This window comes from Eubalaena glacialis, chromosome 8, assembly GCF_028564815.1.
Source record: "Eubalaena glacialis isolate mEubGla1 chromosome 8, mEubGla1.1.hap2.+ XY, whole genome shotgun sequence".
Lineage (NCBI taxonomy): Eukaryota > Metazoa > Chordata > Mammalia > Artiodactyla > Balaenidae > Eubalaena > Eubalaena glacialis.
This window is the reverse complement of record NC_083723.1, coordinates 105,219,604-105,244,999: the sequence shown is the minus strand read 5'-3', so window position 1 is coordinate 105,244,999 and position 25,396 is coordinate 105,219,604. Positions and strand designations below refer to the sequence as shown.

Below are 25,396 nucleotides of genomic sequence, written 5' to 3'. Positions count from 1 at the left end.
AGTTATATGGCCTAAGGGAAGCAGAGAAGGGTTACAGCTGTAGAAGGATGCTAGAAGATTTCAGGAATAGGAAGAAAAGAGTAACCAATTTGGGAGAAGGCAGTAACTTCTCTGGGTTGGGGTGGGGGGTATGATAAACCTTCTAGGAGAGCTCTTTTTCTGTGCCATTTTATAACACCCATAATTCTACGCAAGAGTTCTATTTCTTAAGAAAATAAAGGACATACATAACCCACAGTGAATGTAAACAGTTTTATTTAGAAACAGATAGGTACCTGTTTGCATTATAGAATATAAAACTGGGTTTACACTCTATAAAAAATAATCAGTATCCAAATTCAAGAGAGCTAGCATTCACAGAACACACAATGTGGGTGTGCAGCTACTGTTCACCAGCCTCAGGCTTGATTTAAACCAAAAGGAAAAAAAAAAAAATCCAGGGGGATCATTAGAGATTAGAGTACAATGCTTACTGATGAGCACCCAGCATCCAGAAGTTGCTGTCTTAGCAGATGGAGGTTTGCTTTCTAGGTGCGTGACTTTAACATAAGGCCTGGGTTCTCTGTACCTAGTGACCTATGAGGATCTCCTGCCACACAATTCATGATGTGCCCTCTCCAAGCCAGGGTTGGTGGCATTATTAATTATCCCTGATCTTCTTAACAATAAAAATGGGGAATCTGGAAGGCAGAGAATTTCCACTCCCTTATATTGGGGTTAAAAGAATGTATCTGCTCTCAAGAGCTCAATGCAAAGGCTGGGGTGAAGTTACACGATATCCGGCTTTTTACCAGGCCAAGTAGCCCACCTCAACATGATTGTGGAAGACCAAAGGATACACCTAGGTTCAGATTATAATAATCACCCAGCACCACCTGAATGTATTATCCAGAAAGATATATGAAATAATAAAGGTTAGATATATATATATATATGTATTTGTCTTAGTAACCTGAGGGCTAAAAACTTGGAATATAATAATTCTCCTCAAAAGAGGTCCATCTGTATGAAAGGGACCAAAAAAAGACAGTTTCCTGTTACGTAAAATATAGGTAAAGTGAGTTGGGAACAGAGGTGGTTTCTTCAGCTCCTTCTACAATGTCCCTCTCTTTGATAAGGAATGGCAAAGTTGATTCATGATAAACTTTTTTTTGGCAGTGGGGAGATGGGGACATAGGGAGTGATGGGTCAAAGGCAGGAAGGGTGAGTGATGGTCCTCAAACCAGAGTCCTCTCATCTTTGAGTCTTAGCTCAAGCTCACCAGCTGACACAGAAACAGGCCTGGTAGTAAGTGGTTAGCATTCTGAGGTATGAGGATCCCTGGTAAATTCAGCAGCATGTGGTTTTTGGAAACCAGCCCACAAGATAAGAACACTGCAACCAAGCCCCTAACTAATACTGCTATTTAACCACCGTCCAAAAGAGAAAGGAAAGAAAAAAATCCCACCACACTAGGAGGTTCTAAGCTTTCATTTAAGGTGGTCCAAATAATCTTCTCTATTTTATCTTAGAGTTTCTTAAGAGAATCCTCATTCAGTGATCATTTCTCTCATTAAAGGCACTTTCAATGACATGATTGGAAAGGAGTACATTTTAACTGCAGTGCAGATTAATTCCTTGGAACACCTGGGGAAATAGGAGCTGAATGGGGGCACTTACAGCGATTCAATAGGCAAGACAGTCTTGAGCACTTCAATAGATGCATACCCAGAAAAAAGCATGTGCCCTAAAAACACTTGTATTTTTCCTTTAGTTTTCCAGCTGTTTCTATGTATAGCTCTGTAAAGAGATCACACTCAGTACTTGACTGACTTTCAAGACAGTGGCCCCAACTCTTCCCACCACAGCTGTGCTTGACAAAATTAGCAAACAGCTAGTCTTACAGGGAAGGAAAAAAAAGAATGAATGAAACCAAGTTGAGTCAAGCTTCCTTATAGCACAGGGATCGGTCCTTGCCCAGACAATGCCAGGACCTGGACCTGGAGCAGCTGAATGAAATATTCGGCCCCTACTACTTATGCGGTATACTTTTCAATAGGCAAGTTTAAGTGTTATCTCTCTAAATATAAATTGTGGGGACTATTTCTTCCCTTTTCTCTCTCTTGAACATTTCTTATTGATCTCAGGCTTAAAATTAATTAAGTCAGAATTATAAAAATTATATGATAAGGGTTGAGAAAGCGTGAAGGGCTAACGTTTGCCTACAAAGTGTGAGTTGAGGATCTTGATCCTTCATATCATACTCCCAACCAGAGAACAAATACAAAAATAAACACACATGTTATACATAATACAAAGTGTAAATCTACAAACACAAGTGTACTAATTAGAGTTTTTCCTCAGAAGCACAGTTTCCCTCCAGTCCCTCAGAGAGGAGGAGGAATGGGGACGGGATTTTTAAGACAGCTTTTCATGTCTTAAAAAGTTTGTAATAACAGTCTCAGTAGCGCAAACAATTTCATGTGAAACCAGAAGCTGTAAAAATAAATTACTTTTGAAGAAATGTAGGTTCCTCTGTCTGCAGCTCAGAACTCGTCATGTCGTACTAAGGCCTCACCAAAATCTGTGGCCTGGCTGCCCACAAATAAATCATACTTGTCAACAATCTCCTCCTTGGTAAGCTTGCCATCCTAAAAGTAGAGAGAACAGTGAATTGATGCAAAATATATTTCTCATTTCAAATTTAGAACACTGTTATCGTACAACAGGGGTTAGTCAAGATTTACGATTCTAATTCCCACTAAATTAAATGTGAACTCAATCCTCCCTGCCCACCCGCAACACACACACGTGCAAAGAGGGAAGAAAACAGCAGTTGATACATTTCTTATCAAGGAAGTTAAAAGTGGAAGGATGGAAATAATATAGCTCAATAGCTCAATGCTAGGGATATGGGTTTGTTTTTTGAGAAGAAAATGCTCCCTTTCGAGCAAAATGTGGGATATCTCCTAGATATGGGTAAGAGATAGTCAAGAATACCCAGGAAAAATACTTCAAAGTGAATCAAGTCTTTGTCTAACAGGAACAATGAAATATGCTAATATCAAGCACAGTCTTCAACTCCAAAATGACCTAGTCACCAATCAGATTCCAGACAGAACCCCAAATGACGGCTCAGATACTCATCTCAAGAATTATCTAGGCCAGATTCCCAAGGGACAACTACATGAGTTTCCTTTTCTCACATGTCTCAGGACACAGCACCTGGCTACTGAAGTGACTGAGCAAGAACTCAAAACAGACTGACCCTCAAAAAGGCTCAATAAGAAACTGCATTAGGGGCTTCCCTGGTGGCGCAGTGGTTAAGAATCCGCCTGCCAATGCAGGGGACATGGGTTCGAGCCCTGGTCCGGGAAGATCCCACATGCCGTAGAGCAACTAAGCCCGTGCGCCACAACTACTGAGCCTGCGCTCTAGAGCCCGTGCGCCACAACTACTGAAGCCCGTGCCTAGAGCCTGTGCTCCGCAACGAGAGAAGCCACCACAATGAGAAGCCCGCGCACCGCAACGAAGAGTAGTCCCCGCTCACCACAACTAGAGAAAGCCTGCGCACAGCAACAAAGACTCAACGCAGCCAAAAATAAATAAAATAATTAAAAAAAAAAAAAAAAAGAAACTGCTTTAAAACCAAAGATCAGTCTAAATAAAAGAACATTTAGAATTCTAGAATCCCCCAACTTTAGACTGATTTTCAGTTTGCTCTAAGGAGAGCATTCAAATCTCTGAAAAAGGTGACAGGGCTCAGCAGTAACACCGCTTTTTAATGAACTGAATGCCTTCTCAGATAATTGATCAAGGGTAATTTTAACAGGTTTCAGAGAAAAGCTGATTTATAAGCTCCTACAAATGACTTAATTTTAAAAAGCATATTTGATTTAAGAAGGAAACAACCAGCTTTGAGTAGGCAAAATGAATCTGTAAAAGATAAAAGAACAAAGGAAATAACAACAAAAAAGCAAAGATTTCTTGGGGTTCCAAAGATAGCAGATGATGCATGCTGGGCACAGGCTATATCCAGAGGCTCTTACTGAGGCCTAAATTCCTCCAATGCTGGGAACATTGGGCAAAGGAATTTCTAAAATGAGATCAGAGAGCTAGCGCTGTCCTGTAAGTTTTCAATCGCCAACTTTAGATCCACAGCCGACTCAGACTAATTAAGACCTTAAATGCTCTATGTACCTCAACAGGAATTCTTTAGGCAATCCCCTAAAAACAGACTTTGATCACTGATAGATTGTTTGGGCCTGGACAGACTTACCTTGTTTTGGTCGGATTCATAGACTAGGTGCCTGGCTTCTGCCTCTGCATGATCATAGTCTGAGGGAAGGATCCAGTCTTTGGTCTCTTCCTTATCCATCTTCCCATCACGGTTCTTATCTCGAAACTCAACAAATTGTTCTCTCTCTGTCTTTACCCATTCTGGCTCATCAGCATTTCCATCATGGCTGTACATGTCACCTGTGTGAATACACATCCATACAAAAGACGGGTTTGTCTTTTCTCAAAGACTGCTCCATGCAAATCTGACCTGACCCTTTTTCCTTATTCATCAGTTTGGAACCTAATAGCAGTTATAAGTGTATTTTAGGTCAGAGAGACCTTAAGAAGCAAGGCATTTTCCTGATGTGTGATTATTGATCTTGCAACAAGAATATTTCCAGCTGTTGGTCTTGAATGATATGAGAGCAAAGAGAATCCTTTAAAAAAAATGCAGAAACAAAGGGAGATGACTAGCATCAAGAAAGGTGAAGATCAGGACTTCCCCGGTGGAGCAGTAGTTAAGAATCCGCCTGCCAATGCAGGGGACATGGGTTCAATCCCTGGTCCAGGAAGATCCCACATGCTGCGGAGCAACTAAGCCCACGTGTGCCACAACTACTGAGCCCGCGTGCCACAACTACTGAAGCCCATGCGTCTAGAGCCCGTGCTCCGCAATGAGAGAAGCCACCACAATGAGAACCCTGTGCACCACAACAAAGAGTAGCCCCCGCTCGTTGCAACCAGAGAAAGCCCACGCAGCAATGACGACCCAACACAGCCAAAAATAAATAAATAAATTTCTTTTTAAAAAAATAGAAAGGTAAAGACCAACTTTCGTAAGATAGTTGTTCCCTACATCCCATTTCACTACTAATTAACCCGACCACTAGTTTTAGAAAGATGTGGTTTTAAATCCTCAAGAAAACTTGAGAGGTCTATAAGTCAAACTGTCCACCAACCAATTACAGAGTATACTTTAATTTTTTTTTTTAAGTATTTAAAAAAATTTTTTTTTTTTTATTTTTGGCCACGTTGGGTCTTTGTTGCTGCGCGTGGGCTTTCTCTAGATGCGGCGAGCGGGGGCTACTCTTTGTTGCGGTGCACGGGCTTCTCATTGCAGTGGCTTCTCTTGTTGCGGAGCACAGGCTCTAGGCACATGGGCTTCAGTAGTTGCAGCACACGGGCTCAGTAGTTGTGGCGCACGGGCTTAGCTGCTGTCAAAATTCTTTTAGGAATTACATGAGTGAAAGTCTGAAGACTCCTAAATTACACTATATCAAAGTAAGTGTACATGCATTTCATGTAAGGTATGGGAACACACCTAATATAAGTCTAAGTAACTTCTAAAGAGTTATTTACTTGTGATAAAAGTAATTTGTATGTTGGGACCCATAAAATGGAGGCTGCCCCAGTGGCTGGGCCCATGCCACAAATCTAAACCTAAGTCAGCCCACACTGCCAAGAAAACCTAACATGTATCAATCACAACCCTCCAGCTCAGCTTCAGTCAACTTACCTTACCCTTAGAAAAGACGACCTGCTATCTTTATAAGGAAATCAATCCCTGACCTCCTAGCCAATCATGTCCTACATCCGAGTTGCCCCTCTAATGTTTTATAAAGCCTGCTCTTGCCCAAAACCCCCTGGGAAGAATGCCCCACTGCTTGTGAGGTATTTTACTCCCCCAATCCATGGATTGTTTTGCCTTGAATAAAGGACATCAAACTTGTACTAAATTCTACTATTTCCGGCATTTGACAGTTGGCACTGTCATTTTCCTGAACTTGAGGGTTAAGAGTAGAACTACTCCTTTCTGTCTTAAACACAAATTGGGAGTTTCAGAGCAGGTCTTGCCAATTCTTTTTTCATGTTACAGCACATTCAGAAAACACAGTATTTGTATGATCCACTGGCCAGCACCCTGCCCTAGCTGTCCTGAGGGTCAGGGAGACCTTTCACTGTATACAGATTGGGAAATTCTGAATTAGGGAATACGTGCGTATTAGGAAACGCACGTTTTCCTAACGTGCATTTAAAAGACATATTTTTCTTTCTTTCTTTCTTTTTTTTTAAATTTGGCCACACCACATGGCATTCGGGATCTTAGTTCCCCAACCAGGGGTCAAACCCGGCCGCCGCAGTGAAAAGTGCCGAGTCCTAACCACTGGACCGCCAGGGAATTTCCTGAAAGACATGCTTTTAATAGAAGCTTGAATATACAACATAATGTAAGTGCATCTTAAAGCTAGAAGAGTAAGGATAAGAATTAATACTATTTAATTTTCTATTAAAAAATTCAACCTATATAATGATATTAAGGAATTACTAATTTTTTGAGATTTTATTTAAAAATTTTTAGAGATACATATGTATCTTAAGAGAGATATAACCAAATATTTACAGATGAAATGAGATGCTGATTGGGATTTACTTCAAAATAATAAAGGAGGTAAGACGTGGATATGGATTTAAAAGGACTGGCCATGGGTTGATGGCTGCTGGGACTGGGCCTAAGTATAGGGGATTCATTATACTATTCTATTTAATTTTGTGTATGCTTGCAATGCTGTATAATAAATTTAAATGGTTCAACAGTATAACTCTGGGGACTTATTAATGCTAAATGTAAGAGGCAAAGACCATTTGTTTCTTTTTGATCTTTCTCCTCAACAGGGCAGAAACTAGCATACCCCTAGAAACTGGAAGATACTGTTTGGGAGACTTTTTAGCTTTACAAAGCCCAGCACCCAAGATGTAAAAGTGTTTGCATTAGTTGATGATTTGCAAAACAAAGTCATACACACACAGTTGATAGTTTTAGTAGTTTCAAGAAACAATTGATCTATATGATGGGAGGGAGACAGAAGTATCTCTTTATTTGGCCCCAATGCTTGATAAATGATGGTACTTAACCATTACAAAACTTAATTCCTCTCAAGAGGTTCAAAATGAGTTCCTCCGTTTTAGCAATGGTGATAAAATGGCAAAAGCCAAGAATTAAAAGACAAAATAGTAAGAAAAAGAAATAGTCGACTTTGAAATGGGCTCAGTAAATGCACCTAGGCATTTATTTCCACTGTGCTGATGAACTCCACTAAAAAAATCATTTTGGAAAAAAATTCCATCTTCCCACTGCTCACCCCTCTCAAAGTACATCATGGAGTCTTAGAAGAAAAGAGTATTCAAGGAGTAATTCAACCGGAGTAACTCTAGAAAATAAATAGCAGGTATAATTAGACAAAATCTAAGGAGTGACTTGTTCAATGGACTGAAGTGACATACAGGGACAGAGGTAGGGGCTTAAGCCTCCCTTTCACACTTAAAATAAACATTCCAGGTAAAGATCAGAAGCCTAAAAACAAATTGTCTTATGAAACACAAAACCAGTGGTGCACTAGAATTAAGTTACTATGAGTAAAAATAAGAATTGGAAATATAAAATTATCTAAAATCTTTTAAAATGGAATGACATTTGTAACAAAGACATTTGTAATATCTTCCATCTCTTCTCCTTTACTTATGCTAATTTCCATCACACTAATTGTAAAACAATTTGCTCAACTACTTGGTAAGAGGCAGCTCCTTTTTTTAAAGCAATGGGAAAATCTTGAAATTATTTTGAGGAGAATAAAAACAGCTTTAGGGACTTCCCTGGCAGTCCAATGGTTAAGATTCTGCACTTCCACTGCAGGGGGCACGGGTTCGATCCCTGATTGGAGAACTAAGATCCCACGTGCTGCACGGCACGGCCAAAAAAAAAAAAAAAAAAAGCTTTACTTGAGAGAAAGGTATAGCATCTAAAATAAACAGAAAACTTGAAGGTATAGTAGCATCTAAAATAAACAGACAACTGGGAATTCCCTGGCAGGCCAGTGGTTAGGACTCCGAGCTTTCATTGCTGAAGGCAAAGGTTCGATTCTTGGTCAGGGAACTAAGATCCCACAAGCCGAGGTGTGGTCAAAAAAGAAAAAGGAAAAGAAAACAAAACCAGACAACTAAAAGGAAAAATGGCAGAAAGCAGTGATTTTTAAAAAAAGACGAAAGGAAACAAATTAGAGAACCTAGACAGAAAACATGAATAGAATACAGCAAAAAGGAAAGACTAAGAGGAATCAACAACTCTTAGTCACCCAACTGTCTCTTTTGTTCTATTTCCCAGTTTCCTAATGCCAGTCTAGGCTCCCTGCAACTCCTTACTGTCAATTCCACAGGGCATCTGGGATGCACTATTTCACTGCTGTCCACTACAGTAGCCACTGGCCACATGGGGCTACTGAGGACTTGAAATGTGACTGGTCCAAACTGAAATGTGCTGTAGTATAAAATAAACTTTTGAAGATTTGTATAAAAAAAAACTCTCAATGATTTATATTGATAACGTGTTGAAATTATAGTATTTTGGAATCTTAGGCTAAATAAAATACACTATTGAAATAAATTTCATCTGTTTCTTTTTATTGTTTTTTATGTGGCTATTAGAAAAGTTAAAACTATATATGTGGCTCACATTTACAGTTTGATTTGCCAGTGCTGCTACAGACACTTTATCATGACCCCCTATTCCTCACGCTGGTCTGACTTAATGATGTGCTAAGAGTTGACCCATGGGGTAAATTGTTTCCATTGGTGAACATATCTTCCAAAGCTTCTCAGCTTCTTCTAAGAAAAACACTAGAAACAGACTTACCAATATACTCCTCCAGATCAATGAAACCATCAGCATTCTTATCTATATCTTCCATTGTTTCCTAAACAGAAGAGAGTAATTAGACTTAGTATCTGGATGAGTTAGTTTAGGCAATTATTTTTCATTCATTAAAATACACACACACACACACACACACACACACACACACACACACGTTTATGTAGATGTGTGTGGGTATGGTTAAACCATAGGAAATTGTGATTTTTCTAGCTGAAAGAATGGTAAAATATTATCAATTTTTTATGCTTCAGCTTAAAATAACTAATAGTCTTCTTGAAGGAACACTTAATAGTGAACTATCCCATCAAGCCCATGATGATCTGGTAGCCCTAGTCATGCTTAACTCTAACAGGAGATGTGACCAGTGAGTACGTCTACAGCTATAGTCTATGTTTTATCAGTAGCTGCCTTCTGTGAAAATTCTTTAGTATCACTGTCATTACTCAGTACCTGATATTTTAAAAAATAGGATTTCCCCTCATGCTTCCAGTACGAAGCCACCAATGAAGGGCAAAATACATAATCTGATGGTACGTATTGTCATACTAAACAGAAAGCCTAAAGCACCATCGAGATCACAGAAAGACAGAGTGACAGAGCTTGGACTCAATCTGGCCAGCACTTGTATAGCAAGTCATTCTTCTAAATACAGAGGAAAGGCTAAAGGGGAAAGCGTAAGCAACAAAAAGAGAAAGCTTCCACTGAGAATCCTTGCTCTCACCCACCCACCTGTACTACTATATCCTTCATGTAGTCATACTCCTCAGGGTGCAGGAAAGCTGTGAATTCCTCCTTTGTGGCAATGAGGTCTCCATCCTTGTCTGCCATTTTAAACCTCCGCTCATCTCTAACCATCATCTGTTTATAGTTAAATCCATCATCAGGGTCTGGATCATCTAGAAAAGAAAAATTTAGGTCAAATCTTAAAAGACTTCCAGAAAACATGAAAATGTACGGGGAATCAATTTCCAAGAAAGATAAACCAAGTACTGAAGAATTAACTCTTGATTACTCAGGTAAAATTGCAGCAGTATAAAGACATTCAGTTTTGGTAATCAAAGACCTCAAAGTCAGGTCTGAGTTGAATGTAAATGCTTGCCATTCAACATGGAACCCTGGCTCCTGTAATCCGTTATGCAATGCTTCACTGTCACTGCTCTTGGGGCAACCAAAGAGCTTGAGTTTTCTAGATATAGCCAAGGGGCAGCGGTGGTTCTAAAGTCATATTGAGTTTGAATCCTAACTCTACCACTTCTTAGCCATGTGACCTTGGGCAAGTAACTTAACTGTACTTCAATTTACTCATCTGTAAAATGGAGATAATAACAGTGCCGGCCTCATAGGATTGTTATGAGGCTAAATAAGCAAATAAATAGAAGTTAAGTGCTAGAACAGTGCCTGGCACAGAGTTGGCTTTTAATAAATATTAGCCATTGCTATGTTGATTAAACATTAGGTTCTCATTAAAAAGCCAGATATCAGGAATTTCCCGGCGGTCCAGTGGTTAGGACTCCGAGCTCTCACTGCCGGGTGCCTGGGTTCAATCCCTGGTCGGCAGAACTAAAATCCCACAAGCCGTGCAGTGCAGCACCCCCCCCACCCCCCCCAAAAGAAGCCAGACATCAAAGGCCTTCTATCCCATTATAGGACATCTGGATTCAAGTACCAGAACACTACTTTGAATGGTCACACTGTAGTTTCTTAAGCCAACTCAGAAATACACCACGAGATACAAATGCTGTTCACTACCCCCCTACCCCCCCTCCCCGATTTTTGTAAAATTCTAGAAAATGCAAACAAATTCGAGTTACAGAAAACAGATCAGTGGTTGCCTTGAGGATTATAAAGGGACACAAGGAAACTGTTGGGGGTGATGGAAATGTTCATTTATTTCGATTATAGCGATGAGCTCACCGATACATACACGTGTCAAAACTCATCAATTGTGCATTTTACATACGTGCAGTGTATCGTATGTCAGTTTTACTTCAATAAAGCTGTTACAAAAGATAAATATTAGATTACAACCAAATTAAATTTGGATTTATCCACCTGTTAGGATGTTGAACTGCACAAGCAGTAGTTATTTAGTCTCTCTGTAAGAATCTAGAAAAATGAAATTTTGTTTCTTTAAGTTGAAAAAATGTGGAGTTAATGGCAGAAAAGGAAAAAAAAAACCTTTTCAATCTGAGTTGCTGTATAGACCAAATAAGGTAACATGTGAAGATATTTTGAAAGGAAAAGACACCATATTAAAGGTAAGAAATGATTGTTCCTACAACATATTGGTCAAATTTAAAAAAAGATACAGCACTAGTTTTATAAAAAAGACCCACAGGGTCCCTTAATAACATTACACTGTTGACTTTCGATATTGTAGTTCAATCTTTCCATACTTTAAGCACAGTTAAAAACAACAACAATAAACTACTGCTCTATTTTGAGAGATGAGCAACCTGAAGCTTCATTCTTTGTTGAGTGTCAAAATTCAGTGAGATAGTTGACTGAATCATGAGGCTTTGCGGACCCTATACATGTATACTCAAAGCCGTAACAGGTTAGAGACAAAGAATTTAAGGAAAGTACGATCTTTCGCAGATACTAAGTCATTTCTTCTAAACAGATAAAGCTTCAGTACAAACTATGTAACATAAATAAGTAAGATAACAGAAGACAACTTATACATTAAGAGTAGATTCTTAGCTAAGAGCCCTTCTCTCCTCCTTAGTTAAAACATGGTGACTGAAATCAAGTAGCCCGATAACATGCACATATATAAGGATGAAAAAGGAAGCTTTAAAACTTTATTTTTAATGACTAAACTCATGTGCCTATCATCACTGCTCAGAGTGCCGTTATCTGTCTTAAGCACCAGTTTACTGGGCCATCTGGCCTGGGTAGGCTCGTGATCTAGTTTTGGTATAGGCAGGGTGGATCATAGTATCTCATATTTTACTTGTGGCAGAGACAGGGTTAATGTTCCTTTTGTGGAAAGCAGATTAAAAGCTAAAATGATTTATACCTGAACTCAGTTGAACCAAGAACACGCTTTCACAAAAACTCCTCAGCACTTTTGTAAGGCACCTCATTACCCCGAGCACCGTCCACCCACAGGCCTCCAGGGAAACATGCCTTATAAAGACATTGTTTCTCCAGCCAGAGCTTCAGCTTATGCAGTCTCAGTCAGTAGAAATACCCATTACATTGAATCATTTGCCCTGTGAGGCAACAAAGCTCTCAACAGATTTTTATGCACATAATCATACAAAGAGTTTAAGATTCATTCTGGACAGCAAGTGAGTGACTAGATTTGAGCTGAGATTTATTAACACACGATTCTATTGAGATCACCAATAGCCTACCCACTGCTTTACATTTATAATTAATTCCAAATAAATCAGGAGGGTGTTGGGTCTCAGCCAGAGAGCAAGAAGCATGGATGCCTCTCTAACTGCACTGACTTTTTAATACACGTGTTTTTAATTGGGTGAAAGATATGTTTGGTTCTTGGGTAAGTGTCAAGCATAGAGAGAGACTGCCACTCTAGTCTTAGGAATGAGAACAACCCTGATACAGAAATAAAAATCTGTTCAACAGAAATGCATGCAGTCCTGTAATTAACACGGACAGCTGGCTATCCAGTGGGGGAAACAGACCATCATACCCTCATTGCTTGTTAGTCAGTGACAGAGAATGCCTGCTTTAACCCAGAAATTTACTTAATTTCCAGAATAAAAATGCAAGAAGTAACATTTATACATTCTTGTCTCAAACTGTAACCATGTGCAATAGAGGAATCTCACTAACAAAAACACCCTAAGTCATCGACTCAGTAAGATCGCCACCTAGCATTCAACAGCAGGCAAGTGTAATTAAGTAAAAGAAAATTACTAACAGGTGGCCCAAGCATACAAGCTACCAAATCAACAGAAAGCAATCAAAGTCACATTTATTTGCCTTGAAGCATTTCCAAAGCAGGCTGACAAACTCGTGTGCCAGAGAAAACAAATGGGAAATAATTCATTTCTAAACTTCAGTAAGCAGACATACTGAAATAGTTAAATTTCATCAAGGAAAACTATTATATTTGATCTTTATTTTATTAAGGACAGACAGTAATTTTCCTTCTATTCTCACCAGTTACAAAGAAATCTAATTTGGTCTGAATTTCAGGTACAACACTTTAATGTGACCATGTCAGGCTTTGAGACATCTCAAAGCCTCTTGCTTTGCATTGTTGGAACAATGTAGCCTTTTAAACGAGATCTACTACAAAAATGGTCTCTCTGAGGGATGACAGCAAGAAAAAATGGGGAAATGTATCTGAAATGCCGAAGATGTAAAAGATGTCAGACCTTAGAAAACCAAAATAAAACAAATTTTAAAAAATACATAATATACAAAATCAAAATTAATAAAGGGAAGGAGAATCAGCTCAGCATCAAACTATCTCAGATAAGCATAATTTCTTCCTTTCCTTCACTGTGTGACCCATTTGTTTCTTTGACTCAAGACCATGGTCTCTGCCAGGCTGACATCTTGCCCCTTACCCAGGTAAGTGCCATAAGTCACGTTTCTGTACTCATCCCAGGAGATTAAGCCGTCTTGATTCAAATCAAACTCCTGCCATTGGTTTTCAACATTGTCATATATGTATTTCTTCTGGGCGTGCTTAATCCAGGATTTCAGCTCCCCCTCCGTCACAAACCCATCTTTATCGGCGTCTATTTTATCTACAATCATTCTACAAGACAAAACAGTTACGTTTCAAGGTGCCGGCTCCACAAAGATTTTTCCCCCAGATAGTAGGGACCTACCTAAAACGTAGCCGTAGGTGGCATTTTTATACTCTTCCCAGGAAACGAGGCCGTCCTCATTGAGGTCATGCCCCTTCCACTGTCGCTCTACATCCTCGTAAATCCAGCGCTTTTGTGCAAATTTAATCCAGTCTTTGAGCTCATCCACAGTGACAAACCCGTCCTTGTCGCCATCTATTTTACTTACAATCTTTCTGTAGAAAATGCAGAGAAATCCAGCAAGAGGTTAAAAGGACACAAGGCTCTGGACTTAGCCAGGTGTGTGCTGTGGCCACAGGTGTTGCCCAGAGCTAAAGCATGGAAATAAAAATTGTTTCCAAAACAAAACTGCCAGACAGGCCATTGAAAATTTTTCTCTTAAGTGCCCGTTGCTGGTCTGAAATGAGCCATCCAGACAAGGCAAGCACAGTCCATGGCTGGTGTACTTGGATCCAAAAGTGAATCTGGACTATCCCTTTAGAGGTAGGTTTCAGTCAATGGTCAGAATTCAGGAGTGAATATCCATTCCTATCTGGGTTCTCCACTCTTAGTATCAAACAACATGCAAATCCTTATATTTTTCTTTATTGCTTTTACGAGAATCTCAATTTCTGGGTAAAAAATCACAACCACTGACTTGGTTTTCTAAAAATTCAAAAATTTAAAGCAGACTTTAAAAAATTCAGCTGTGTTTTCAAAAAAAAAAAAAACCAAAACACTTCTGTTAAAAATACAAAGATATCAAAAATAGTTCCAGGATCACTTATACCTAAAGTCAAGATTACTTTTTTTATGCTTTGTGACCACCTAGAGGGGTGGGATAGGGAGGGTGGGAGGGAGGGAGATGCAAGAGGGAAGAGATATGGCAACATATGTATATGTGTAACTGATTCACTTTGTTGTAAAGCAGAAGCTAGCACACCATTGTAAAGCAATTATACTTCAATAAAGATGTTTTAAAAAAAAAAAAAAAAAAAAAAAGATTACTTTTTTTAAAACCCCAAAACAGGTACACAGAGACAGAAGCATGCTTATTTTAAAAATGGCTAGCAGTTTATTATACACTATGTTGAACTGGATTTTTACATATAAACACAAAACCAGAGAGCTCTGAAGAAGTAATGTGGTAAGAATGTATATTCCTGATTATGAGAATGTTAATAAGCTGAGAGGGTTAGGGTGCAGATGATAAAGCAAAACTACAAAGCTAAAGAATCAATATACTTTGCCCTCCATGAGTTTCTTTCTTCTAGATCTGTTATGTTAATGACAGACATATTTTTAATGATTTATTTAAGGATTTCAAAATATGTGCATGATATGAAAACTTCTGTATAAAGATGCAGTCACTTACTTATATAAGCTAAGACAGCCTATGTAAAGTCACAAGAACTTTAAATCAAAACTTCCAATGGGGGACTTCCCTGGCGGTCCAGTGGTTAAGACACCGTGCTTCCACTGCAGTGGGCACAGGTTCGATCCCTGGTGGGGAACTAAGATCCGGCATGCCGCACAGTGCGGCCAAAAAAACAAAACAAACAAAAAAACCCAACAACTTCTAATGGAATTGAAATCTTGGCATACTCCTATGCTCTATTATTTGTAGGACTGAAAAAGACTGTCGTTTGGTAGCAAATAATGTTTTTCCCCAGTTTGTATTCATCTCATGAATACAACAATGGAAAGTGATTAGAATCACAGAATACAAGCAACACAAATTCATCTTGATATTGATATGCTGTTAGCCATGATTGTCTATTACTTAAATCTTATAATTAACAAACATTTTCCTTCAGAGAATCTTACAGCTTTTGCTCTAAAATGTTAAAAGGTAAAGCAGTAAGAAGTCACCTCAAATATCCTCCTCTATCTACATGGACACGGGATAAAAATTTTTTGCAACTTGAACCTGTAGAATTTTAACAATATTAATAAATTAAGTTTTAACCGCCCCCAAACTTCTGCATTATCTATAATGGGATCCAGTTTGTGTCGAAAGGTACTGGCTACCAAGATTGCCACTGTACCATTAAGAAAAAAAGGGCAAGGTACTTATTCCTGAAAGAAAATTTTAAACTATTATAAACAGCCTAAAGAGAAGGAACACTCAGATAAAAAAGGCATATGACTGTTTAAGATGGGCTTTTCCTAATGAAGTTGGCTAAATGCCATTCTATTCATCCCAACAGAAATATCCCAAATGGTTTAATTCAGAGGTTAGCAAACTTTTTCTGAAAAAGGACAGATAAGAAGAAATTTTCACTTTGTGGGCCACATATGGTCTGTCACATATTTTAAAAACAACAAAAATAACCACACAACCATTTAAAAATAAAAAAGCCACCCTTATCTTGCTAGCTATCCAGCCTGCAGGCAGTTGTGAAAGTACATTGGAAGTGGGCATGTCCTATTTCAGGCATGAAGCTCTAAACTCTGATCTTTAAAAGCCTGTGTAAATTTATGAAGCTAATGGTGTTGTATTTCTATGACACTGGAGAACCCTACAGATCCATGATGCCACTAAATAAGCACTCACTCCAGGACAGACACAATGTACCTAGTGGATCTTATATTATTTCTAAGAGGTAACATATGCCTTTACATTTCAAAAGGCATCAAACAAATCCTTTGGCTTTTTAAGAACCTGGGTCAATAAATGGGCTCCAGGAGGGTTCAAAATATTCCAGAAATTTTCAGCATGCAAAATTTTACATATATTCATATGTATGAACTTTCCCTTAGCTTTCACTAGACTGCCAAAGGGACTGGGCCTGTGACCCAAAAAGGATGATGAACTGCTTTAGTTCATTTCTATAGCAAATATATCAAGGGTGAAAACTTTATTAAGGACCACCACCTCAAAATAAATAAATCATCATTTGAAGGACACATAAATGAAAATTAAGTATATTTAGACTTCTTGGGGGTGGGGTTGAGAATACACACACAAGAAAAAATCTTCTATTTGTCAACATTCTTCATAAGAAAAAGGAACTAAAAACTGGATATTAAAATTGTTTTTAAGTGCTTCCTGAAGTCTTTTAAGTATTATAACTAAGGATTTAAAAATAGTAGTGAATTTTTGCAACTACAAGCATAGACAATGATCTTATCTCCTAATAATTACTGGCCTCCTAGATAGATGGGAAAGGGGGAATCTGTTGTTCCCAACCTCTGATGTATAGTCACGTACCAAATAATGTTTAGAAATGCCACAGTAAGTTAAAAGAAAAAAAAAAGTTCACCTGGAAATCTTGCTTGCAACAGTACATCACCTTATAAACTGGAGATATTTGCCATTATCTCCAATTTGGGAGAGGAAAATAGTACTTAGTTCATTCATACATTCCATGAAAAACATGGTTTTAACCATCTTATTCTAATCAAATATGGAGTCCGCTCATGTGTTGAACTTTTGATATTTACTGATGACAAAAAGAAACATTTTCTCTCTACTGAAGACTGTTAGCAGAGCTATTCCAGTACCTACACAGAGCCAGAACACCCGGATTGACACCAAACCTAAGGGCCCTTCATTATTTAACAGTAATTCTGCACAGAGACATGTGCAGACCAAAATGTAGGCTGGACATGCACGTTATTAACAGGCAAGACACGAAGACTGAGAACACCCTCATGCATCCCTATTTTCAGCCTGGAATGTTAGCACAGTTATAAGATTAAGATTAAAATTAAAAGTGAGCATGGTCCCTCAAAGTTAGAAAAACAACCTAACAGAAGACTAACTCTTTGATAAATTTCTGTTTTCTCTATCTACTTTCAAATGTTTTAGGAGTTTCTCATTCTACACAGCAAAATCTTTTGTTTCTGTGAGTGTTTAAGAATAAAATATTACATCCTTCAGTTAGCGGAAAACCCGTTGAAAGAATAAATTTATTTTGAAGTACTACCCAAAGCAAATCCTATAATGTCTTCTAATCACAGCACTATCCATGGGCAAAATATTTTTGGAAATTCCTATGTGGTATAACTTTTCAGACAAATCTCTTGAATATAGTTCAGAAAGTTACACCAATGGTAGCCTTTCATTGAGGAGAAAATGTTCACTGAATTAACCTGCATTTCCTTAAAAAGCAAGGCTTTGAAAGAGCTAAAAAAGACATTCTCAGATCCTCAGAAATAATCAACTGGAATTCTACCAAATCAACTCTTTAAATAAAAAGATGCCTGCTGAGAGAGCCACAGAACCTGACTATGGCCCAGCTGTTACTGAAATAGCAACACATACTCTGACATTAAGACCACTGCTTATTACAACCTTCTAAAAGGCAAGGTTGAGGGACTTCCCTGGAGGTTAAGACATCGCCTTCCAATGCAGGGGGTGCAGGCTCGATTCCTGGTCAGGGAGCTAAGATCCCACATGCCTCACGGCCAAAAAACCAAAACATAAAACAGAAGCACTATTGTAACAAATTCAATAAAGACTTTAAAAATGGTCCACATTAAAAAAAAAAAGCAAGGTTGGTTTGGTTTTGTTTTTGATTAAGCAAATATCTGACAATGAAACCAAAGAGGGTGAAGGACATCCTTGGAAACCATAAACTCTACAGAAATTAGTCAGTCCAGCAGTCTAATTTGCAGTTTATTATCCACTCAAAGACTTGGCATGGTCAGTAATAAATAGGTCACAGTTAGTTTTTAAAAATTAAAAGCAACAGGGTTGAGAAAACTCCCATGTAATGTTCCTTTGGGGTCAAGATGATGCAGTTTAAGCTGAGTCCTATAGTATCTGGCAATTTTATGCATAAATGACTTTGCTTTGTAGAATGAGGTAAAAACTATTATTCAATGGAGAAATGCAGGAAAGTGCTTAATTAAATTTTAGTGGTAGCAATTCTGTGGTTAGTTTTCAGAAGATGTAGTTCAATACAGCTTTACTGAGTGACTGAGCCAAAAGAGAAAAAAGGAATGAGTTGATTTATAAAGAAATGTCATTATTCTAACTAAGCCCCTGAGAGCTGGCACCTTACCCAAGTCTTTCCTTGCTCTCTTCTGGTGTCAGCTGATCAAAGGTTTTTGCTTCTTCAGCACCCAAGAAGGCATCATGGTCATAATCAAAACTCTGAGCATCATTGTGAACTTTGTCACTGAGCTGAGGCTCATGGTGTACACGGTCCTTCTTTTCCGTGGGCTTGCTCAAGGCAAAGGCTGTGCACAGGGACAGGCATGTAAGGAACTGTCGCAGGTCCATGATAATCAGATCTTAAAGAAAAAAGAAAGGTAGTTCATTCAGGAAGCAGTATGCTTAATAATGAAACAAGATATTAAAAGCTCACATCCAGTTACAATATTAATTTGATATTATCCCAAATGTTATTACTTAATCCATAAAAAAAAGTATGGTAGAATATCAGACTTCCCAGTTTTACTCTGAGAAATATTCACCAGTTTTCCTCATCTGATTGTAGGCTGACAAGGAATTATAGGAACAAGGAATTACTAGGAACATCCACCTTGTAAGTGGTCTCACTTCAAAAACACCGAAGTAGAACTTTACTCCTTTTGCCCAAGTTCCTAAGATTTAAAAGTGAAAGGACCAAGATTTAAATCCAGACCTACTGACTCCAAATACTTTACTTTTGTATTATATCAGTGGTCTGGTCTTCAAATCTGGCTGGTTATTAGATATCACCTAGGAAACTTTATTAAAAAAAAAAAAAAGGTTCCCCTACTGAATTAGAATCTCTGAGGCTGAACCCAAGCATTTGTAGTTTTAAATGGTTTCCAGGTGATTCTGATGGTTGTCAGATAAGAACCAACGATCACCTTCAAAGATCAAACCACTGAGATGGTACAGTGATGGATAACTGCCTTATCATTCTGTATACTTGTGTTTCCCAAACCTACCCAGGTATAAGGACCACCTGGAATACTGTTCGAAGTACAGATTCCCCAGCTCTACACTGTACGTTCAGAATCTCTGCAGTCACAGGTGATTCTGATGAACAAGCACAAGCCTGGAACATCTTATCGAAAACAGTGACAAAAAATCGCAGAGAAGCTGCAGGATAGAAACTGTTTAGAACTCTTGACAGATAACCTATGGTACTGTCCAGAGAGGTTAAGGTTTTAGAGAAAACTTTAAAATTAAAAATCAAGGCGGTATATGGGGAAAGAATGTAAAAAAAGAGTGTATATATGTATATGTATAACAGATTCACTTTGCTGTACACCTGAAACCTACACAACATTGCAAATCAACCACACCCCAATAAAAATTAAAAAAAAAAAAAAAATCAAGGCGGGATAGGGGGAAGACTTCCCTGGTGGCGCAGTGGTTAAGAATCTGCCTGTCAATGCAGGGGACACGGGTTCGAGCCCTGCTCCGGGAAGATCCCACGTGCCATGGAGCAACTAAGCCCATGCGCCACAACTACTGAGCCTGCGCTCTAGAGCCCGCGAGCCACAACTACTGAAGCTCGCGCTCCTAGAGCCCGTGCTCCCCAACAAGAGAAGCCACCGCAATGAGAAGCCCGCGCACCACAATGAAGAGTAGCCCCTGCTCGCCACAACTAGAGAAAGCCCGTGCACAGTAACGAAGACCCAACACCGCCAAATATAAATCAATCAATCAATCAATCAATCAATCAATAAATCAACGGGGGACTTCCCTGGCGGTCCAGTGGTTAAGACTCCATGCTGCCACTTGCAGGGGGCATGGGTTCGATCCCTGGTGGGGAACTAAGATCCTACATGCCGTGCAGTACGGCCAAAAAATAAAATAAAATAAAATAAAAAATAAAAAAATCAAGGGGAAAGAGTTTCCGAGGCTTTCATATTTTAACTAATTCTTTATCAGTAGAATACAGATTCTGAAGGCTTCTCCCCCTGTGGTGAGTATAAACTTTTATAATTTCATATTATCACTTACTCATTTCCTCTTATGACCAATCACTCCCTTAGTGGATGGGTAGATGGTTACTGGGCATGAGGCCTGTTGTAGGTTGAACTGTGTCCCCCCTCAAAAGATATGCTGAAGTCCTAAGCCCTGTACCTGTGAATATGACCTTATTTGGAAATAGGATCTTTGCAGATGTAATCAAGTAGGATGAGCTCTAATACAATGGCTGGTGTCTCTATAAAAGGAGGGAAATTTGGATACAGACACAGAGAAGAGAATGCCACATTATGAAAGAGGCAAAGATTAGAGTGATCATCTACGAGCCAAGGAACGTCAGTGATTGCTGGCAACCACCAGAAGCTAGGAAGAGGCAAGGAAGGATCCTCCCTTAGGGCCTTCAGAGAGCATGCCCCTACTGACACTCTGATTTCTAATTTCTAGCCTCTAGAACTGTAAGAGAATAAATTTCTGTTCTTTTAAGCAATGTAGTTTACGGTAATTTGTTACAGCAGCCCTAGGAAACTAATACAAGGCTACAGTACAGAGGGACACAGCATCACATGAAAGTTAAATGCATTATCTTGTCCTAATCTGCAGATTAGCCACAGGCTTCACCTTCCCCAGGATGTTACCAGTGGAACTATCTAATCTAAGGCTCATATTTTATATATAAATTTTTTTTTTAATTATAAAAATTCTTTCAGCATTGCTTCTAACTCAGTGATCTCAACCTAGACTGTACCCTAAAATCACCCGGGGAGTTTTTATAAATGACCACTGAACCCTGCCCCCCCTTAACCATAAATATTTTAAAAAGGCAGCCAAGTTGAGAACCAGTATTCTAACCAAATTCTCAAATGGCCATAATAATATCTTAAGAAATGTGACTTGAGAGTACACTTAATATGAAGAAACTGCATGTATCTGATCCTGCCTCAAAGTTTTGGGAATTAGAAGGAAGAAAGTGAATTGTGTCAAGGGATAAAGAAATCAAATACGCCAATAAATTAGACATATTTTAATGTATCCATCTCCTTGTAACCCCCAAATAGTAACTAAAAGAAGTTACATTGTATTTGCTTGGATTTACAAAGCATTTTGGATTTAATAAACTAAAAAATGCTTAGCACAGCTAACGGTGAGCACGTTACGTTACATAAAAATTCCTTAAAAGCGGAAGGAAAGCAAATAGAGGAAGATGTTTAATGCTAACACAATTTAGCTGATTATACAAAGGCACAACCTGAGGTCTCCTTGAGCAACTTTCAGGCTGTAAAAGGGCATACAAGGGCACTATTTGTGATCAATAGGAAAGCAGCTAAGTGGGGAGGTCCAGAAATGGCAGAGAAGGATACATCAATAGAGAGCAGAAAGTGTTCCAGAGTAACTAGGACAATGCCAAAAAGACAAACAGAAATGTTAGCTAAGGAGATAATGGGAGGCAGTCACTTCCCCAAGAGCCCATTTCAAAGACACACAAAAACGGTAATTTTGCTGGACAGTCGTTAATACAGATGAAAACCCATCAGAGGAAACAATGTGGCAGCACTGCCATAAGACCCACAGAGAAAGGGGAAGAAGGTGGTACTATTCTTAAGCTGTTCACCTATGTTAGGACTTGGCTATGCTTCTGAAAGTTTATCAATGTTGTTTCGTGCTATCCCATCAAAATACCCAAATTTGTATACAAAGATGCTTCAATTCAGATGTTCAATGATAATAGTTTATAATGATTTAAAAAAAAAAAGGAAAATGAACTAAACCAAAGAAGTGGTAAATACATATTAAATCTATATTGTGGAACACAACATAGTTTAAGAATGAAGCGGACCTATTCACACTGAAACTGACAAGGCACCAAGATATGTTCAGTGAACAAAAACAACAATAAGAAAGCATGTCGTAAAACAATGTCAAGATCTCATTTATATAAAAAGTAAAATCCAACAACCTCCCCAGCTTGTTTACATTTGTATAAAATATAACATATATACACGAAAATGGTGTGGAAGGATAAACATCTATCTGTAAACAGCAATAACCCCTAGGCTGAAGGGAGAAGACATGGGGGTGGGGTGGTAAGGTTCATGTGGAGTAAACTTCACTACTGTACTGCTGTGTTGTCTTATTTTTTGTAAATGAGCACACAGTCATGTGTATTATCTTTTTATGTGTATTACTTTCTAAACAATAGCATAAAAATTCTTTGCATTTTTAGGTAGCAAAGCAAACATTTTCAAGCCATTTCTCCAGATTGGAAAAGGAGATTGAAGGAAAAACACACATTTATTCTTAAGACACAAACCCTATTTTATAAAGTAAAATAACACTCCCCTAGGAGAATAACACTCCAGCCCACTCTTCAATAATTGAATCTAATCAATCAGATCAGTGGAACAGTAAAGAGAAAATCAGATTCAGTGACTCTCTCAAACATCACAGTATGCTTTTATTTTAGGACAAAATGAAACTTCCATTTCAAACTACAAATAATTCTTTAGACAAATAAAATCCTTTAGAGAGATAAGGAACGAGTTTTATGTTGTTATTTTGTGATATATCCAAATAATATCTATAATGTTAGAGGCTTACAGAATCAAGTAAAATCAAGAGTCACTGCAACAGAGGATTTTCCTTATGTCTATTAACAAGGGGGCTTCCCATGTAGGAAAATTTTATAAATGACTAATTACATCCCCAGAATAATACTCTAACAACTCTTGCATAACACCCTGACAACTTCTGCAAACCCCAAATGTTATAATATGAATTAATGTTTAAGCCCACTAACACTATCAGGGCCTGGGAAGGATACTGTGTAAAGTTTTGATACTGTGTAACATAAAGAAATGTAACAGATTGATTCACTGTGATTTAGAGGGAAAACTACATTTAAGATTGAGGTGTAACATCTTGATACAGTGATAAAAGAAGAATTTCAGAATAAAAGCCAAGTGATTCAGCTTTATCATTTATCCATCTCTCTATCCTTTCCCTTCTCAATTAAACTTTCAATCCTGCCCCTCCACAGGTTCCTCCATTCTGTCAATCAATACTTCTCAGGTCTTCATAATCCAAAATCAGTCTTTCTCAGACCCCATTATTCCTTCAAGCATGCTCTTCCCTTTCCTTCACCCATACGGTCTCTAGAAACTGCTGTCTCTGCTTCCTCACCACCTACTGTCACCCTGAAATCTGGGTTTCTATCATTACTGATGAAACTGCCTAAAAAGGTCATCAAGGACCACCTGCTGGACAAAGCAATGGTCCTACCTTTATCTCTCTGCAGCGGGCAATGAAAAATCTGCACTTTAGTAAGTTTTAAAAAATATGCACTTTGTGCCCACATATAATATATCAACTCCTGGCTATTAGAAACTAACAAAAGGCCCCTTGTTTCATGAATATAGACACTAAAAAAAGAGACTACTAAATTTATCTAAATCCATATACACATAAAAATGTCCAAATAGAAACAAAGGATATCTCCCAAGACAAAGGATATATAATGTGGGACAATGGGAGGAGTATAAAACAACTTCTTACACAAAGCATCTGAAGAACTACATTAGTGCAGTTATTTCTGAAGCATATTTCTCTTTTCAACCAAATGGAAACCAAATAATAGAAAGCTAAGACCCTTCTCTTTCTCCATCATGAAAGCTATTCATCAATGGATAACAGAACATTAGGAAAACATAATATACTACATAAATGAAGGACTTGGTTGTTTGAGTTTTTACCACATGGTCTAGGTGAGTCTGGCCACAGGTTTGTCAATTTTGTTTACCCTTTCAAAGAACCAGCTCTAGGTTTTGTTGATTTTTTCTATTGTTTTTTAAATCTCTATTTCCTCTCTGATCTTTACTATTTCCTCTTTCTGCTGACTTTAGGTTTTGTTTGTTCTTCTTTTTCTAATTCTTTCAGGTTGGGTTAGGTTATTTGAGATTTTTTTTCTTTTCTGAGGAAGGCCTGTGAACTTACCATGTGGTCTAAAGGTAAATCAATGGTTGTGAAAAATGCATCTCCCCATCTCCCATTTCTCAAATGACCTATAAGTTTCTCTTCCTCAAATTCTGTCCCTCCCTCACCAAGGGTAACATTTAATATTTTTTCTTAAACAAACAGAAAACTAGACCTGCACTGTCCAGGACAAGAGCTACTAGCTACATGTGGCTACCAAGCAGTTGAAATGTGGCTAGTGTGAATTAAAAAGTGGTGCGGGGCTTCCCTGGTGGCGCAGTGGTTAAGAATCCGCCTGCCAATGCAGGGGACACGGGTTCAAGCCCTGGCCCGGGAAGATCCCACATGCCGCGGAGCAACTAAGCCTGTGCGCCACAACTACTGAAGCCCGTGCGCCTACAGCCCGTGCTCCGCAACGAGAGAAGCCACCGCAATGAGAAGCCCGCGCACCGCAACGAAGAGTGGCCCCCGCTCACCGCAACTTGAGAAAGCCCGCGCACAGCAACGGAGACCCAACACAGCCAAAAATGAAAATAAAAAATAAATAAATTTAAAAAAAAAGAAGTGGTGTGTTACACTTTATGTCAAAAGAATGGTATTTTTGTATGTATTGGATTAAATAAATTATTAATTTCACATGTTTAAAATATTCACCTGTAAATCTAAAGTTACATATGTGGATTGTATTATACTTCTATTGCATCACGCGATGTTAGAGACACAAATAAAGGGCTAGAACAGAAAAGGTATCAAGTTACTATCATACTTTTGCAGCATGTCACCAATAACGGTCTCCTGCAAAGTTAT

The 25,396-nt window shown here is 38.5% G+C and overlaps 1 protein-coding gene across 2 annotated transcripts in view; it reads right to left on the bottom strand.

Moving 5' to 3' along the window:
- Nucleotides 1-238: 238 nt before the first annotated feature.
- CALU (calumenin) overlaps nt 239-25,396 on the bottom strand; it is a 28,382-nt gene continuing 3,224 nt past the window's right edge. Inside the window, exons 2-7 of one of the 2 annotated variants that reach the window (XM_061198699.1) lie at nt 18,756-18,987; nt 13,786-13,979; nt 9,698-9,864; nt 8,948-9,008; nt 4,259-4,458; nt 239-2,630 (exon numbers count right to left, since the gene is read on the bottom strand). In XM_061198699.1, the coding sequence (XP_061054682.1) occupies nt 2,526-2,630; nt 4,259-4,458; nt 8,948-9,008; nt 9,698-9,864; nt 13,786-13,979; nt 18,756-18,976 (948 nt within the window). In that variant the 5' untranslated portion in view covers nt 18,977-18,987 and the 3' untranslated portion in view covers nt 239-2,525. Of the gene's footprint in view, nt 2,631-4,258; nt 4,459-8,947; nt 9,009-9,697; nt 9,865-13,518; nt 13,713-13,785; nt 13,980-18,755; nt 18,988-25,396 lie in introns of both variants that reach the window. The other variant, XM_061198700.1, reaches the window with a different exon arrangement.